Source organism: Ranitomeya imitator, chromosome 7 (assembly GCF_032444005.1).
Source record: "Ranitomeya imitator isolate aRanImi1 chromosome 7, aRanImi1.pri, whole genome shotgun sequence".
Classification (NCBI taxonomy): Eukaryota; Metazoa; Chordata; class Amphibia; order Anura; family Dendrobatidae; genus Ranitomeya; species Ranitomeya imitator.
Window position 1 is genome coordinate 216533623 of NC_091288.1, and position 19118 is coordinate 216552740.

A 19118-nucleotide genomic window follows, 5' to 3' on the forward strand; every position below is an offset into this window, starting at 1 on the left:
TCCTATATGGTTACTACCCCCACTGTATTGTGTATAAGGACAAAGGTATATGGCTGCAGACATCTCAGAGATTCTCATACAACCCTCATATATCTCTACTCTCACCTGATATACAGCTCCAGTATTCTTATATAACCTCACTAGATGGTGGCCCGATTCTAACGCATCGGGTATTCTAGAATATGCATGTCCACGTAGTATATTGCCCAGTCACGTAGTATATTGCCCAGCCACGTAGTATATTGCCCAGCCACGTAGTATATTGCCCAGCCACGTAGTATATTGCCCAGCCACGTAGTATATTGCCCAGTGACGTAGTATACAGCACAAAGCCACGTAGTATATTGCACAGCGACGTAGTATACAGCACAGAGCCACGTAGTATATTGCCAAGCCACGTAGTTTATTCGCAAGTCACGTAGTATTTTGCCCAGCTATGTAGTATATTGCCCAGCCACGTAGTATATTGCCCAGTCACGTATGTCACAGGTTAAAAAATAAAAAATAAACATATACTCACCTTCCGAGGGCCCCTTGTGGTTTGGTCACATGACCGTGACGTCATGGCAGGTCCTTCTCCCATACCATTCTTGGCACCGGAACCTGCCGGAGGTCACCGGAGCATCGCGAAAGGTGAGTATATAATTTATTTTTTTTATTATTTTGAACATTAGATATTTTTACTATTGATGCTGCATAAGCAGCATCAATAGTAAAAACTTGGTCACACAGGGTTAATAGCGGCGGTAACGGAGTGAGTTACCCGCGGCATAACGCGGTCCGTTACCGCTGGCATTAACCCTGTGTGAGCGGTTACTGCGGGGAGTATGGAGTGGGCGCCGACTGCAGGGGAGTAGGGAGGGACAAATCGGACTGTGGCCGTCGCTGATTGGTCGCAGCAGCCATGACAGGTAGCTGGCGAGACCAATCAGCGACTTGGATTCCATGACAGAGAGAGGCCGCGACCAATGAATATTTGTGACAGAAGACAGAAGGACAGAAAGACAGAAGGGACCCTTAGACAATTATATAGTAGATATATCTCTCCTCTCACCTGAGTCTCTGATAGACGGCTCCAGGATTCTTATATAACCCCCTTATATCTCTCCTCTCACCTGAGTCTCTGATAGACGGATCCAGGATTCTTATATAACCCCCATATATCTCTCCTCTCACCTGAGTCTGATATACAGCTCCAGGATTCTTATATAACCCCACATATCTCTCCTCTCACCTGAGTCTGATAGACGGCTCCAGAATTCTTAGATAACCCCCACGTATCTCTCCTCTCACCCGAGTCTCTGATAGACGGCTCCGAATTCTTACATAACCCCCACGTATCACTCCTCACACCTGAGTCTCTGATATTCAGCTCCAGGATTCATATATAACCCCCATATATCCCTCCTCTCACCTGGCTCTCTGATATACAGCTCCAAGATTCTTATATAACCCCCATATATCCCTCCTCTCACCTGAGTCTCTGATAGACAGCTCCAGGATTCTTATATAACCCCCATATATCTCTCCTCTCACCTGAGTCTCTGATAGACGGCTCCCGAGATTCTGGTTTCATCATAGAGTCATGTTTCCAGGTCACTCGCACTCTGAATCCTGGATCCTTGTGTTGATCCTCAGGAATATCGATCTCACTGGAGAAGTTGTAGGTTCTGTCAATATTCTCTGATATGGAGTCAGTGGATAATATGACTTTTTGTGTCCTTCCTTCACCACACGTCCAGATAATATTGATGCTTTTAGGATAAAATTTCTCCAAGGTGAGTAAATACTTCATCTCTCTGCAGTCAGACAGACTTCTCTTTATTGGCTGAGACATCTTGGGCTTTACTGCAATGTGAAGCAATCAGCAGATATAAGAGTTGTAGTAATTATTGGACGCAGAATGTATTAAAGTCGCAGCAATCAATCAGAGAACACAGACATTTATAAAGTCTTCTGTGCAGTACAGTTGATTTTATATCAGACTTATTACATAGCGTGGGGTTCTTGTCCCGGTCTTTGATGCAGGCTCAGGAATTGATCCTGCATCTTTCACAGCAGATAATGGCTATGTAATACCTCCATCATCTGCCTCTAACGGCCATAGGTGGAGCCTAATTCATCTTGCTGCCCCTCCCACGTGAAACGCCAGTCAATCTCTGACAGCGATATTTACCGCCTCCAGTCAGTAAAAGTGCCACTCCGTACACCCATCAGAGTGCCAATGGGTTGCTAATACAGCCTGGGACCTAATGAAGTCCCCCATGCCTGTCATTATGGTACGATGTTCAAGACTAGCCTGTGTTTCATAGGAGACCATGATTCTTAACTATACTGCAAAACTGTAAAAATTCAAAAAGGTTTCAAAATATGAAAAAAAAGTGTTTTTTTTAATCACCTCCCATTTCCCCCATTAAAATAGACTAAAAAAGCATACACATATTTGGTATCACTGCGTCCACAAATGTCCAGTCTATCAAAACATAAATGAAGCCAATCAGTTAATGAATGTTGTAAAGAAAAAAAAGAATTAAAACAGAATCAGAATTAGTTTTTCGGTCACCTCAAAATCTTAAAAAAAGTCTAAAATGTGGCATCTTCCCTAAAATGGTATCAATAAATTGTTAACTCGCAAAAAAACAAGCCTGCACACAGCTCCATCGCCCAAAAAATGAAAATGTTATGGATGTTAGAAAATGGCAACACAAGAAAAAGTGTTTTGTTATTTACTAGTTTTTTTTCACTATTTAAATAAAAGGAAACAAAATAAACTTAGCAAATTTGGTATTGCTGATATTGTACTGACCTAAGGAATCATAGTCCCAGGAGGTCATTTTTAGAGCACAGTGAACATCGCAAAAATAAAACCCAAAAAAACAGTTACGGTATGTAATTGCGGTTGTTTTGTACAAGTTGCATTTGGAGTTTATTTTCCCATTTGTCAGTAAATAGAATGTTAAGATGAAAGGCGAAATTAAAAGTCAACTCCTCCCACAACAAAAGCCTTCACACAGCAATGTGGAGTGAAAAATAAAAAAAAGTTAGTTCTCTTGGCAGAAAAAAGAAAAATACCAATAATGCATAATGTAATGTAATATAAAAGTCATATCTCACCATAAATCGTCTCACAGGAAAACGTCCTCTCGCCCTTGCGTTTACCAGAGACCCCTCTACAGATGAAGGTCACGCCTTTATGTCTCTCCATATGGGGTATGAAGCTCAGTGATGATGAATACTGATGTCCCATCACTTGTGATTTGATCACATAGGATGTATCCAGTAAACTCTCCTCTTCTTCTGAATGTTCTCTACTCTGAGACGTCTGGATCTCCTGCTCCTGTCCAGCTCTTCTTATCAGCCAGGTCACACACAGATCCTCGGGGGCGTCATCCACTGTGCAGCACAGGACGGCCTCCTCTCCATCAATCAGCTTAGGAGGTCCCACAATATCACATATTATGAGTGGTGCTGTTAGAACAGCATAAAATGATGAAACTTTACATTAAACAGCGAAATAACATAAATCATCAGTACGGATTTATATTTTATATGGCTTGGACATGGACTAATCTGAACGTTCTTCTAATGTCACTACATTACCTTTTCTCCATTTTAGTCTCCACCACAGAACAACAGCGATGATAATTATCAGTATAACCACAGGAACAAAACAGACAGCCATGATCCAGGCCAAGCTTCTGTCTGCAGAAATGGAACGAAGAAACAGAAACTGTAGCGAGAAAGATTCTGCAGAGTCACCGTCACCTGATCCTGACTTGTGGCCGCTCTCATCTCTTTACAGTTCTGTCTTTTTAGGTTTAAGAGGAGAAATGGATGACACCTAACAAGGAATTTATACTGTAGACACCACTTTAGCTGAGGATCTTTCTGACCTGGTAATTTTACAAGTCAGATTAATTACAGAAATATCTGCCCGTATAGACACTACTAAAGTAAGGAAACCTGCTTTGTAAATAATGAAGGGGACTCGTTAGAGAACAGTGGAACCTCAATAAAGCTGACTGGCGTGAGTGCAGGGAGACAATCAAATGTAAAATGCCAAGTGACCCCATGATAATAAATACTAATAATATTACCTTCATACACCAGATGGAAGTCTTCTTGGAGCGGTTCCTGTAGAGACTTATGATGGACTCTACATGAGAAGTTCTGCTCTCGGTCCTCCTCAGTGGGTGTGATGGTCACGGTGCTGTTCACACTGTAGGTTCTGTTCGGGTTTCTCCAGGGATCACCAATAAAAATGTTATCCTCAAGTTGTTTTCCATCTCTGATCCATTTAATATCAATGTCGGGAGGAAAGAATCCAGTGGCGGAGCAGCGAAGGACACTCTTTGCATTCAGTACAACCTTCTTATCTGTGATTGTCACCTGTGGAGGAGCTGATAACAAGTGATCACAGTCACCATCAGTGATGTGACCTATAATGTGTGAGTTTGTGATTAAAGAGAACAGCTCCCTGCTCTGCCCCAGTGGCTGCAGGGAAAATAAAACTTCATTTTCACCCTGCAGCCGCTGCTCCAGTAAGCTGACGGAACTTGATTTAAAGGTTATTTACCAAGTTATTTTCAAGACAGTGCAGGGTCAGTAATGAGTATCGAGTAAACTAAGTCATGTGACAAGCTATCAGGGTCATCAAATATTTATAACTGGCAAGTCTGAGCAAACTGCAGGGAGTTTAAATAGGGTGTGGCCTTGCTAAATTCTCACAGCAGGGAGCTCAAGCACCTGCTGCTTACCTCCACTACCACAATATAAACAGATTCCTTAGCTGGATGGCACCACAAGTTTCAGCCACACCTTTATTCTTGGCTGGATCTCGCTTGTATCCAGCACTGCCTGGTGGACGAGGCAGAGATTGTGTGGGCAGGTTCAAGCACAGATGTAACACCTTGGTTCTCAAAGAGGATCCTGCTAAATATACAGCATTCAAAAAAGCCTGTATGGCAGAACTCGAAGGGTAAAAGAGAGCAATTGGTTGTTGGAATAATCAAAGTTACACCTTTGGTACTTTAACTCCTTAGTGACCAAGACAATTGTGACTTTAATGACCAGGCCAATTTTTTTTTTTTTAAATCTGACCAGTGTCACTTTATGTGGTAATAACTCTGGAAAGTTTCAACGGATCCCACTGATTCTAAGATTGTTTTTTGTGATATATTGTACTTCATGATAGTATTCAAATTTGTTCTATTAACGTGTTTATTTGTGATTATATTGGAAATTTGCCAAAAAGTTCGCAATTTTCAAACGTTTAATTCTTATGCCTTTAAATCAGAGAGTTATGTCACACAAAACCATTAATAAATAACATTATCCATGTGTCTACTTTACCTCATTTTACCTTATGTCTAATTTTTAAGCACATTTTTTTTGTTAGGAAGCTAGAAGGTTAAAAGTTGACCAGCGATTTCTCATTTTTTTAACAAAATTTACAAAACCAAATTTTCAGGGACCACCTCATATTTGAAGTTACTTTGGGGGACCTATGTGACAGAAAATACCCAAAAGTCACACCATTCTAAAAACTGCACCCCTCAAAACTACATTCAAGGAGTTTATTAACCCTTCAGGTGCGTCACTGGAACTAAAGCAATGTGGAAGGAAAAAATGAATATTTTACTTTTTTTTTTTTCTTCACAAAAATTTTAATTTGACCCAAAATGTTTTATTTTCAGAAGCAGGAGATAATGGACCATAAAATTTGTTCTATAATTTCTGTGGAGTACGCAGATACCCCATATGTGGGGAAAAACTATTATTTGGGCGCACAACAGGGCTCTGAAGGGAAGGAGTTTTTTGAACGCAAAAATGTCTGGAATTGAGAGCGGACGCCGTGTTGTGTTTGGAGAGCTCATTATATGCTTAAACAGTGGAAAATCCCCCACAAGTGACCCCATTTTAAAAACTAAAACCCTGAAGGAATGTATCTAGATGTGTGGTGAGCCGTGAAAAAAAAAAAAAAAAGCCGGATTACGTACCGGTAATGCTCTTTTAATAATAATAATAATTTTATTTATATAGCGCCAACATATTCCGCAGCGCTTTACAAATTATAGAGGGGACTTGTACAGACAATAGACATTACAGCATAACAGAAATACAGTTCAAAACAGATACCAGGAGGAGTGAGGGCCCTGCTCGCAAGCTTACAAACTATGGGGAAAAGGGGAGACACGAGAGGTGGATGGTAACAATTGCTTTAGTTATTCGGACCAGCTATAGTGTAAGGCTCAGGTGTTCATGTAAAGCTGCATGAACCAGTTACCTGCCTAAGTATGTAGCAGTACAGACACAGAGGGCTAATACTGCATAAAGTGTATGAGAACATGATGCGAGGAACCTTTTTTTTTTTTTTTATTATAAATAGGCCACACAGGGATCGTTAGGTTAATGCATTGAGGCGGTAGGCCAGTCTGAACAAATGAGTTTTTAGGGCACGCTTAAAACTGTGGGGATTGGGGATTAATCGTATTAACCTAGGTAGTGCATTCCAAAGAATCGGCGCAGCACGTGTAAAGTCTTGGAGACGGGAGTGGGAGGTTCTGATTATTGAGGATGCTAACCTGAGGTCATTAGCGGAGCGGAGGGCACGGGTAGGGTGGTAGACTGATACCAGGGAGGAGATGTAGGGTGGTGCTGAGCCATGGAGTGCTTTGTGGATGAGGGTAGTAGTTTTGTACTGGATTCTGGAGTGGATGGGTAGCCAGTGTAATGACTGGCACAGGGTAGAGGCATCGGTGTAACGGTTGGTGAGGAATATGATCCTGGCTGCAGCATTCAGGACAGATTGGAGCGGGGAGAGTTTTGCAAGAGGGAGACCGATTAGTAGAGAGTTACAATAGTCCAGACGAGAATGAATAAGTGAAACAGTCAGAGTTTTTGCAGAGTCGAAATTAAGAAAAGGGCGAATTCTAGAAATGTTTTTGAGATGCAGGTAAGAAGAGCGAGCCAGTGATCGGATGTAGGGGGTGAATGAAAGGTCAGAATCAAGGATGACCCCAAGGCAGCGGGCATGTTGCTTTGGAGTAATGGTGGAACCGCACACGGAGATGGCAATGTCAGGCAAAGGTAGGTTAGTAGAGGGAGAGAACACGAGGAGTTCAGTTTTTGACAGGTTTAGTTTCACTTTTAATGAGTCCACGACAGCACCCCACATGAGAGAGAGGGATCCGCCCATAGGAACAGGAAACCTACAGAATAAAAGGAGGCGGTCCCCTCTCCTCCTCAGTTTAGTTACAGAGTGTAAAAAGGGAACCGCAAAAGTGTTAGTATTCATTCTTATTCAGTAACATAAATTTCTTAACTCTATACAACCATTATTGTGAGCCTTAAGGAAAGAGCTGTGCATAATTCAGGGAGGGTAATACATGGGTGTTGTCGTGGACTCATTAAAAGAGCATTACCGGTACGTAATTCGGCTTTTTACCCTTCGCCACGACAGCACCCCACATGAGAGATTTTCAGAGAGTCATTATCTGGGTGGGATTACTGTACTAAGAACAGCTCTACCAAAAGTCAGATCAGAAGATGTAGATAGATCAAGTCTATAATGGTTGTAAAAGGTAGAAGGTGTAGACCAAGTTGCAGCCTTACATATTAAATGGATCGGTACATCTGCTTGTTCCGCCCAGGAGGAAGCCATGGCTCGTGTTGAGTGCGCTTTTATACCCACTGGAGGAATCTCGCCTTTTGACGTATAGGCCAAGCAGATAGCATCTCTGATCCACCGAGATATGGTAGCTCTCGTGACCCCATGTCCTTTCTTGTGGCCCTGAAAGGAGATAAACAGAGCCCTACTCTCCCTCCATGTCTGACACCTCTCTATATAAGTCAGGATGGCTCTTCTGACATCTAAGGTGTGGAGCTTATGTTGTTCTGGAGTTACAGGTGACAAAAAAGGAAGGGAGAAATATTTCTTGTGACCTGTGGTAGGTGGACGCTACCTTAGGGAGGTATGAGGGGTCTGGTTTCAGGACTATCCGATCATGAAATATCAGTAAGAAAGGTGGGTCTACTGATAGGGCCTGGATGTCACTAACCCGTCTAGCTGAGGTTAGGGCTACCAAGAGGGCAACTTTATATGTCAGGATTTTTAAAGGTATTGAATCTAGTGGTTCAAATGGAGAGCTTGTTAAGGCCTCTAATACTAGATTTAAATCCCACGGAGGTAGACGGGGAATATGGACCGGTTTACTACGTTCACATGATTTTATGAATCTGGAGATCCACCTATTAGCTGCTATATTGCATCCATATAGGGCTCCTAATGCCGAGACCTGAACTCTTAAGGTATTTACAGATAATCCTAACTCTCGGCCTTTTTGCAAGAACTCTAGGATAGGTGTGAGTGGAACTTGCTTAGTGAACAGTACCGTGTAAAAGTCTAAAAATTTATTCCATACCCTACTATATATTAGGGTGGTAGATCTTTTCCTGCTCAATAAGAGGGTATTTACTAGTTCTGCTGAGAACCCTCTGGAACTTAATAGTTGCCTCTCAAATTCCACGCCGTCAAGTGAAGACCTTTCACTTGCGGGTGGAAAAAGGGGCCTTGGCACAGCAGTTCCTTGTCTGCTGGGAGAATCCATGGATCGCATAGGCACATGGTCTGGAGACAAGAGAACCATGGTCTTTTCGGCCAGAATGGTGCAATGAGGATGACTCTTGCTTGTTCCCTCCTGATCTTTCTGATCACTAGAGGAATTAGAGACATTGGAGGAAAGGCGTATGCCAGTCTGAACCTCCAAGGATGGTGGAGAGAATCCAACATATCCGGGTGATCCATGGTGTTCAGGGAAGCGAACCTTTCTACTTGCCGGTTGTTTCTTGTGGCAAATAGGTCGATTTGTGGTATCCCCCATGATTCTGTTATCTTTCTGAATATGGATTTGTTTAAGGTCCATTCCCCTTGACGTAACTCGTTCCTGCTGAGGTAGTCTGCCCTGATGTTCTCTACACCTCTGATGTGCAGGGCTGTTAGGGATGTTAGAGGAGTCTCTGCCAGCTGAAAGATGTCTGCAGCTATGGTCATTAGACTTCCTGACTTTGTACCACCCTGACGGTTCAAATATGCCACTGCGGTGGAATTGTCCGAGTAAATTCTTACATTTGCTCCATGAATCTGTGGAAGAAAATTATTTAAGGCATAATCTACTGCTTTTAACTCCTTCCAGTTGGAGGAACACGTCAATTCTGTCTGATCCCAAGTATTTTGGGCCAGATTGTCTTCCATATGTGCTCCCCACCCAATAGGGCTGGCGTCAGTGGTAATTATTTTAGACGGGTCTATTATCCATGGCACACCCCGTGATAGGTGGTCCATGTCTAGCCACCAGGATAGCGATTCTAAGACATCTTTAGAAAGAGTTATTCTACTTTCCAGATATCCGTCTTTTCCCTGAGCCGACAATACTTCGTACTGCAATTGACGAGTATGGAATTGTGTCCAAGGTACAGCAGGGATACATGATGATAATGACCCCAGTAAGTACATGGCTTTCCTTAGTGTCATGTAGGGGTTGCGTATTGCGTCTGATACCTTTGATTGTATAGTCAGCCTTTTTGATTGAGGAAGAAAGCATTTCTGACTTACGGAGTCTAGCTGGATTCCTAGAAATGTCTGAACGGTTTCTGGATTCAGCCGAGATTTTTCGAAGTTGACGATCCAACCTAACTCCTGTAGGGACGAGATCGTATTAGATAAACGAGTTTTACCTTTAAGTATAGAGCTTCCTACCACTAGGAAGTCATCTAGGTAGGGTATTATCAAAGTATCTCGTTGGCGTAGATGAGCCATCACTTCTAGTATCACTTTAGTGAAGACGCGGGGAGCCATAGAAAGCCCAAATGGCATTGCTACATACTGAAAGTGACGAACCTTTCCCTCCAGGGTGACTGCTACCCTTAGGTACTGCTGATGTTCGGCATGTATGGGAAGATGGTAATAGGCGTCTTTTAAGTCTATTCCGGCCATGACACACCTAGGAAATAAGAGTTTTATGGTAGAACTAATGGATTCCATTTTGAAGGTATGATTACGCAGGAAAGAATTTAATTTTTTAAGATTTATGATGGTTCTAAATGAACCATCTGGCTTATTAATCAAGAATAAAGGGGAATAGAACCCCTTCCCTTCCTGATCCTGGGGAACTTCTATCAGGACCTTTTTAGATAGAAGAGATAGGATCTCTATTTCTAGAGCCCTCTGTTGGTCTTGACCTTTTGGAGATGTTATTATAAAGGAATCCCAAGGGATTCGATCAAATTCCAATTTAAGGCCGTATTGCACAATGTCCAGAATCCACTGGCTGGATGTTATCTGTTCCCATTGGGGAAGAAAAAATTTTAATCTGCCACCAACTTCCTGGTTAGCGGTATTTACGTTTCGGATTATGGGACCCGCTAAAAAAGGCACCTTTTTGCTTCGGGTCCTTCGACTCCCATCGCTCCCTTTGTTCAAGCGGCTTGTTCCTAGAAAAGGGGCGTCTCCTGAAGGCTCTCCTGTAGGATGGAAGATACTGGTTAGGGAAGCCTTTCTTCCTTTCTCCCGCTTTATTCAGGAGTTCATCCAGCGTCTTCCCAAAAAGGAACTCACCCTGGCAGGGAATCGCACAAAGTTTGGCTTTGGCTTGTGCGTCCCCCTTCCAATTCTTTAGCCAGAGTGCACGCCGGGCTGTATTGACTAGGCCGGCTGACCTGGCTGCAAGACGTAGCGAGTCCACCGAGGCATCAGCCAGGAATGCTACTGCTTCTTTAATTAGAGGAATTTTCAGCAGGATAGATTCCCTCGAAGTTTTACCTCTAATCTGTTCCTCCAATTGCTCCATCCATACTAGTAGAGACCTTGCAGTACAGGTACTAGATATGGCGGGCCTGAATGCCCCCGTATTGGCTTCCCATGATCTCTTTAGTAAAGCTTCTGCTTTACGGTCTAGCGGTTCTGTCAGAACCCCTGAATCCTCCACTGGTAGGACCGACTGCTTGGTTGTGGAGGCTACAGCAGCATCCACCTTCGGTACTTTTGAACAGGTGTTTAGCTCTTCATCGCTGAAGGGATAGCGTCTCTTAGAGGACGATGGTAGAAAACCTCTATTTTGCTTATCCCACTCCTTTTTAACAATGTCTTTAATGGTTTGTATGACGGGGAAGGACCTACGTTTCCTCTGTCCTAACCCCGCAAACATTATGTCCTGGGCCGATTTCTTTTCTTTTCCATCTGGGCACCCCATCGTGCTCCTGACAGATTTTATTAAATTGTCCACATTACTGTTGGGAAGACAAAGTCCCCCTTCAGTCTCGGATGAGCTCGGCTGAGATGCCTCTTCGCCTGAGGAAATACATAAGCCCTCTGACTCCGAACTAACTGGAGATCGGGACCTGCTAAGCTGACGGGTACTGGCGCTACTTGTCTGCGCCAAACCCTGCATTTCTTCCCGGATAATGGCTCTGACATCTGAGGGAGTCATGATATTTTCCTGCCGTAGAGTTTGCATGATACACTCCGAACACAGTTTTTTAGCATAATCATCCGGGAGGGGCTGCGTACATAAAGCACACTCCTTGTGCTTAGATTTGTGTGTCCTTTTCTTAGTCTAGAGGAAGGATACAGGAGGAACATATATCAGCATATAGGAAGAGACTCTTTCAAAAACTCACCCAGTGAAGCTGACAGGTACCGGTTCTGGAGGCGGATTTCGTTTGGTGGTAGAACTCTTCTCTGGAGGTTGGCCACCACTCTTTGTGCTGCTCCTTGCGCTTCTCTCCTTGCTGGGAGAGCGCTGTTGCACTGCGGGCAGGTGCGCATCGTCGGCCGGTGAAGCCATCTCACACACACACCGGCCCGACGCTAGCGCTACATTTTTAAAATTGCCGCCCATTCTCCTGCCTCCCCGGACCTACCCGGAAGTGCTCCAGCGACTTCCGGGTTAGACGCGCCGCATTCACTCACCATGCGGCGGCCGGAGGCTATTAAGCCGGCCGCTGCAGCGCGCATCCTCACGGTGCCGGCCGGACCTACGGTGACCGGACCCGGACCGTGGATGTTTGGCCAGACGAGGGGGGAGGCTGCAAGCAGGGGCTCCCCCGCCGCTGCTTCTGGTACCGCAGCCCCTGCCGTTCCCACAGAAACCGGCGCAGGCGGGTGCATGGCCCAGGGATCCTCTTCATCTGTAGGTAAGCCGGGTCCCTGTAGGAACAGGAAACCTAAACTGAGGAGGAGAGGGGACCGCCTCCTTTTATTCTGTAGGTTTCCTGTTCCTATGGGCGGATCCCTCTCTCTCATGTGGGGTGCTGTCGTGGCGAAGGGTAAAAATCAAATTTTTTCCACAAAAATGTAATTTTAGCCTCAATGTTTTTATTTTCACAAGGTATAACATGAGAAAATGGACCCCAAAATTTGTTTGGGCGCATGGCAGGGCTCGGAAGGGAAGAATCACTGTTTGACCTTTTGCAAAAATGGCTGGAATCGAGAGTAGACACAATGTCGCATTTGGGAAGCCCCTGATATGCCTAAACAGTGGAAACCCCCACAAATGACCTCATTTTGGAAACTACACCCCTTAAGAATTTTAGCCAGGGGTATAGTGAGCATTTTGAACCCTCATGTACTACACAGAATTTGATAACATTAGGTCGTCATATAGAAATTTTTCATTTTTTTCACAAAACATTTGTTTTAGCCACAAATTTGTAATTTTCAGAATGGATAATACGTAAAATCAAGACCCCATAATTTGTTATACAATCGCTGCCGAACGTGATGATACCTCTCACATGTGGTCAAAAACTTCTGTTTGAGCACAAGGCAGGGCTAGGAAAGGAAAGACTGTGAATGTCATGTGGCATTTGGAGAGCCCGTGACATGCAAAAACAGCAGAACCCCTCCCCCCTTACAAGTGATGCATTTTTGGAAACTAGACCCCTTAAGGAATTCATCTAGGGGTATACAGAGCATTTTAAATTGATTCACAAAACTTTTTAACATTTAGATGTGAGAACAACTTTTTTTTCCCACTAAAATACTGTTTTAGCACCAAATTTATATTTTACACTTGGGGTAATGGGAGAAACTGGACACCACAATTTTGTAAGCAATTTCTCCCAAACATGGCAGTACCTCATATGTGGTTAAACACTACTGGGGATCAAATGTGAAAGAGCGCTACTTGGCTTTTAGAACGCAGATTCTGTTTGATTAGATTGTGGGCTCCATTAGCTGAGCCCCTGAGGTGCCAGAACAGCTGAAACCTCTCCCAGGTGACCCCATAATGGAAACCTCACTGCCTATAGAATTCATCTATAGGTGTAGTAAGTATTTTGAACCCATAGGTGCCTCATAGAATTTTATAACATTGAGTCGTGGTAATATGACATTTTAGTAGTAAAAATGTAATTTTTGCATTTGTTATAAATTTGTCAAGTACACAAAAGGTTAATAGGTGACAGGGAAGTGCAGAAGGAGGTCAGGAGCATATAGCAAGACCAGTGCAGAAGGAGGTCAGGTACATATAGTAGGACCAGTGGAGAAGGAGGTCAGGAACATATAGCAGGACCAGTGCAGAAGGAGGTCAGGTACATACAGCAGGACCAGTGCAGAAAGAGGTCAGGAACATATAGCAGGACCAGTGCAGAGGGAGGTCAGGTACATACAGCAGGACCAGTGCAGAAGGAGGTCAGGAACATATAGCATGACCAGTGCAGAAGGAGGTCAGGTACATATAGCATGACCAGTGCAGAAGGAGGTCATGGAACATATAGCATGACCAGTGCAGAAGGAGGTCAGGTACATAGTATAGCAGGACCAGTGCAGAAGGAGGTCAGGTACATACAGCAAGACCAGTGCAGAAGGAGGTTAGGTACATATAGCAGGACCAGTACAGAAGGAGATAATATACATAGCAGGACCAGTGCAGAAGGAGGTCAGGTACATATAGCAGGACCAGTGCAGAAGGAAGTTGGGTATATACAGCAGGACCAGTGCAGAAGGAGGTCAGGTACATATAGCAGGACCGCTAGGGAAGGAGATCAGGTACATATAGCAGGACCAGTGGAGGAGGTCAGGTACATATAGCAGGACCGGTGCAGAAGAGGTCAGAGAGAGATAGCAGGGCAAGTGCAGAAAATCAGGGAGTATTACTATTGAAAAAAGTGTTCAAAGCCAAACAGCAGAGCCAGGGAATAGTCAAATACAGGCAAGATAACCTTCTTTCACAATAGACATATTTGAAGCAATATCTGAGGTAGGGCTCTCTTAGACGTCCGTGATCATCGGTTCAATCTTGTGTCACAATAAGAGGACTTGCCATGTGTCTTCAGACCTCAAGCATGACAACCTCATTGAAATATATGAAGCCTTCACCCTCGCAGTTGGGAGACGCATGTCCAGTCCGTCCATCATGATCCAAGATCAAACCGATGATCTTTGACATCTGTAACAGTCTGTAGAAATCCATAAATCCACAAACCGTAATTCAGAGAAAAGAAAAACAGACCTTAATAATGAAGTGGTCAATCGATAACTGGTGTGGCAGCAGTATAAGAGATATTAGTAATAAGTTTACCTTCATACACCAGACGGAAGTCTTTCTGGAGAGGAAAATGCAGGAAGTCATGATAGACTCTACATGAGAAGATCCGCTCTCGGTCCTCCTCAGTGGGTGTGATGGTTATGGCGCTTTTCACACTGTATGTTCTGTCCGAGTTTCTCTGAGGTTCCTCAGTAGAAATGTTGTTTAATTCCTCCCCATCTTTGAACCATTTAATATCGATGTCCACCGGGTAGAATCCAGTGACGGAGCAGCGCAGGTCACTCTCTTCATTCACTACAGCCATTTTATTTGTGATTGTCACCTGTGGAGGAGCTAAAAGCTTATGTGTGAAACATCATTGACAAAATGAAAAAAAAAAAGTCAACGGTAGACCCCAAGCTGTAGGATTTCATGTGTAACCTGAATATAAGAACCTTTGTAGTCTTGGCACAACAGGAAGGAGAGGGCTGGAACCCATTATGGTTTTGGGGGGGGGGTGATACAACATAAATGTCTATCGTCAGAATAACTTTTTATGGGCTAACATTTCTGAAAATAGTAGAAGTCAACAATGTAAAAGAACACAGGCAAAGGTTTGTGATATCATTGGCTTCTGTGCTGATTTAAATGGTTATTGCAAATATAATACCGAGATCTCAAGTTTCTGAACATACAAGATTAATAGAATTAATCATATTGTGACACTACAACCTATTTTTAAATCTGCACTGTTTTTCCGCTATCAAATCCCCTTTCCCCAAAGATGACCCCAAAGGCTCTCTACTATTATTTCCACTGGACCCGACCTCCAGTAGTTCAGATGTTGTTAGAAGAAAGTGCAGATGCACCTAATGACCCTGTCTACTAAAATATCTGACGGTGGAGTTCTAAGACAGCTCAGCTATGCTATAGATCCTACTGGTACCAGCTGCATTTGCACCTAATAACCCTGTGGAATAAAACAACTGACAGTGGGGTTCTAGCACAGCTCAGCTATGCTGAAGATCCTGGCTGCTTATGAGCCTAATGACCCTGTGTAATAAAACATCTGATGATGGGGATTTAGCACAGCTCAGCTATGCTATGCCAAAGTTCCCACTGATACAAGCTGCATTTGCACCTAGTGACCCTGTGTTATTCATGAAAACAGATGCACCTTTTTGTAATAAAATATACACTTTCTCACAGCTTCCTCAATGCACTGATAGCTGTGTTATAGGATAGCTCAGGTATTCTACGTAAAGCTCCTGCACATGTTGAGATCAATCTACCTGTATCAGGAAGCTCATTGAACAGCAGAGGGAGGGCCCTGCAGCAATTAGGAGAAGCAGGGTGCTGCCGGGAGATGTGGTTTGAGGAAATAAGAACAGCTCTGTGAAGCTGGATGCACAGAGGGACAGGAAGAGGTGAAAAAAATTCACATAGGTACAAGAACAAAACTTTTATGTTGGGATTGTACTGTCTATTAATAATAACCATGTAGATACTGTGCTTTTTAATAAAAATATTGCCATTGTGTGTATACTTTTTACACAAACAGAAGTTTTCTGAGAAGAGAAAAAAGGTGGTTTATTTTAACGCGTTTCGAAGTACAAAGTTACTTCTTCAGGAAAAACCACATGTAATGATGACATAATAAGTTACATTTTAAAAGTTTTGATCAGTAATGTCTAAGTGGCGAGACTCTTACAGATCGCCTGTGGACATAAATGAAAATCTCAGCACCGTGTCCTTCATTTCTGATCAATTCTATTAGAGACTTTCTATAGGACTGTACAAATTACACTGGGATATACATCTTAATCCTGTCGACAGAGCGAAAATTATCCACTAACTCCTCTTTAGCTTCTGATTATGTCAACATTGAAAGAAACCTCTGCACATTAGTGTGAACACCGGTGGTTGTTGTTGCTCATTTATGGTAATGAAAATAATACTCACCTCCGATGTCCAATCTGACCTCCTTCTCCTTCTTCTCCGAGCCGTAGATCACAGAACACTTGTACATCCCACCATCAGGTATTTGTATATTAGAAATATTCAGATTAGCAATTCCCATTACTAATACTCCTGTGCTCAGGGAATATCTAGGAGATGTTGTCCTCACAGTTTTATCATAGCTCAGGATTTCCTTATCTCGAAAATACCAGAATATTGTGAGATGATTGAGATCTACAGGAAGATTGTCCACCGTGAATGGGCAAGGAACCCGAGTATCAGATCCCAGCCTGGCAGCGTGTACGGGTGGTCCGGTCAGCTCTAGTGACGACACTGTGGACAATAACAGATTTATCATTATATGCCATTCAGCACGGGGGTCCTAAGCTGGAATCCAAATGAGGCAACATCTATTGGGCATGAATTGTTTTCTTTTTTCTACCGTATACTAACATCATACTTAGCTTTTATTTAGTGCAAATTTTTACGGCCTTTATTATGTCACTCGATCCTTGGGGGTGTGCCCTTAGACTGCTTTGCATAAGTATCCTGTTAGCACCGCCCCCTTGGCAATGATGATAATTTGCACTAAATAAAAAGGCACATAATTCAGGAACCACGAGTTGGATTTAAAAGAAGCAAAAACCAGAATAATCGGGAGCAGTGAGAAAAATTTAAGAGAAAAATGGGTCATCTTTAATTGTGTATTGAATTGGTGCACACATACAATATCGGTATTTAAACACTCTTCTGAAATATATTAAACTACAAATTTGAGGATGAAAAAAAGGCTTTGGAGGAGTGCGTTAACTACTAACAAATTGGGGAGAACCCCAGATAAACCCTCACTAGTGAGCCTAAAATTTAACTTTATTAAATAACAATATAAAAAACGTATTAAAGGGTATAAAAATAGGAAACAGACATTTAGCGCACTAGTCCCCTCAACATCTTTCACCGCATTTGCGGCGTCATCAGTGAGGGTTTATCTGAAGTTCTCCCCAATTTGTTAGTACTCCTAAAAAATGACTAATTAAATGTAAGTGGCTTTCTGATCAGCAGACGAATAGCCCTGGTGCACTAGTGGGAAGATACAGTAACACTCCATGGTGTCTTTAGAGGATCTAGAAGGCTAGAAAGGTCCTTACATCTGACCAACACGGAGGTGGGGGCACAGGTCCAAATTTTGCACCGAGGGCCCATGGGACACTAGTTACACCACTGCACAGAGAAAAGCGTATACCAAAAAGTCCCGAGTCCCAATCTGGATTATTTTATCACAGAGTAAAATAACATACACGGCCCTAAGGCATTATTACTGATAAAGGAGCTAGTACTCCACATTTATAGAGTTCAATGTGGCTGTCAGTCATACAGATAAGAAAAAGTCGGTGTTTTTTTTCCAATCTGCAGGGAACGCGTTTTGATGGTTTCCAGTAAAATCCTCCGGTTTAGCATAGAGAAGACTTTAATGTTTGCGCCCCTTGAGATCTCTGGAGGTAAAATGTTAATATGTCATTATTTGTAATGAGTCCGGTCCCTTGTTGATGACAGAGGACACTGATTTCCTCTGGGTGGAAACAAAAACTTCTCTAAACATTCAATAATTATATACTGGACAGTAGGAAAGACGACTATAGAAGATGGCAGAGGGCAGATGGTAGGACACATCGCTGTCATCCCCACCGGTCTGTGAAGCAGCCCCTCAATCTACCAAACTGTGACAACAAGGACCTTCTAGAAGTGCAGATTCTCCAAACTCCATATTCAGTGCCGTCCCCTATACAATCATTACTGACCTGAGTGACGTAGAACCAGGAATAAGAGTAAAGTCCTCACAGCCTCCATTTTATGAAGATTTAGTCTTATGATTGGGTTTTTCCGCCTTTCCCGTTGATCACTCCTCTACTTTCACTTTCTATATTATTCAGATTACTTAACTATTTCCTTACATGTTCATGTTGCAGATCTCTTTATCTGCCCATAATCCTAGATTATCTCCGACCTACTCAACATTCGCCTCTATATTTAGGTGCAGAATGAATGAATGAAATATATATATATATATATATATATATATATATATATATATATATATATATATATATATATATATATATATATATATATATATATACACATACACACACACACATGCATACATACATACATAATGTGGTGTCAGGGTGACGCTCTTGGGATATGTTTCTCCAATGCCGGCTTTCTGACGAGGCTGAAGTTGGTTTCTTATTCGTTCAGTTTCTTATTCGGAGCTGAAGTTGGTTTCTTATTCGTCAGTTTCTTATTCGGCAATTTTTTCTTTTCTATTTTTTGCACGTTTGACAACTAAAAATAAGCATCACAATAATAACGTACAATGCAGTGAGGTGAGAAAATCAAGCTCTTCATATGGTAGAAAAATCCAAAAGAATTGATCAAGACAAGAATATAATCAATTAAAATATTGTTTTATTAGAATCCACACATAAAAAATACAAGATAAAATACATAAATCCAATATATATGTAATCAATTATTGCTACGTGCCCCTAACCAGCTGGCTGTATAGTTGGGATCTCCGCAAGGTCACCACTAAAATCTACTACCTACTGCATATACTAAAATTTATATATA

General features: G+C 42.6%; 1 protein-coding gene across 3 annotated transcripts in view; it reads right to left on the bottom strand.

The window, feature by feature from the left end:
• LOC138645504 (uncharacterized) overlaps nt 1-18381 on the bottom strand; it is a 44325-nt gene extending 25944 nt beyond the window's left edge. For 2 of the 3 annotated variants that reach the window (XM_069734885.1, XM_069734887.1), the window contains exons 1-7: nt 18284-18381; nt 16488-16817; nt 14580-14879; nt 4098-4400; nt 3601-3702; nt 3115-3468; nt 1537-1848 (exon numbers count right to left, since the gene is read on the bottom strand). In XM_069734885.1, coding sequence (XP_069590986.1) covers nt 1537-1848; nt 3115-3468; nt 3601-3702; nt 4098-4400; nt 14580-14879; nt 16488-16817; nt 18284-18332 — 1750 coding nt within the window. In that variant the 5' untranslated portion in view covers nt 18333-18381. The remainder of the gene's footprint in view (nt 1-1536; nt 1849-3114; nt 3469-3600; nt 3703-4097; nt 4401-14579; nt 14880-16487; nt 16818-18283) is intronic. The other variant, XM_069734886.1, reaches the window with a different exon arrangement.
• Nucleotides 18382-19118: the final 737 nt, after the last annotated feature.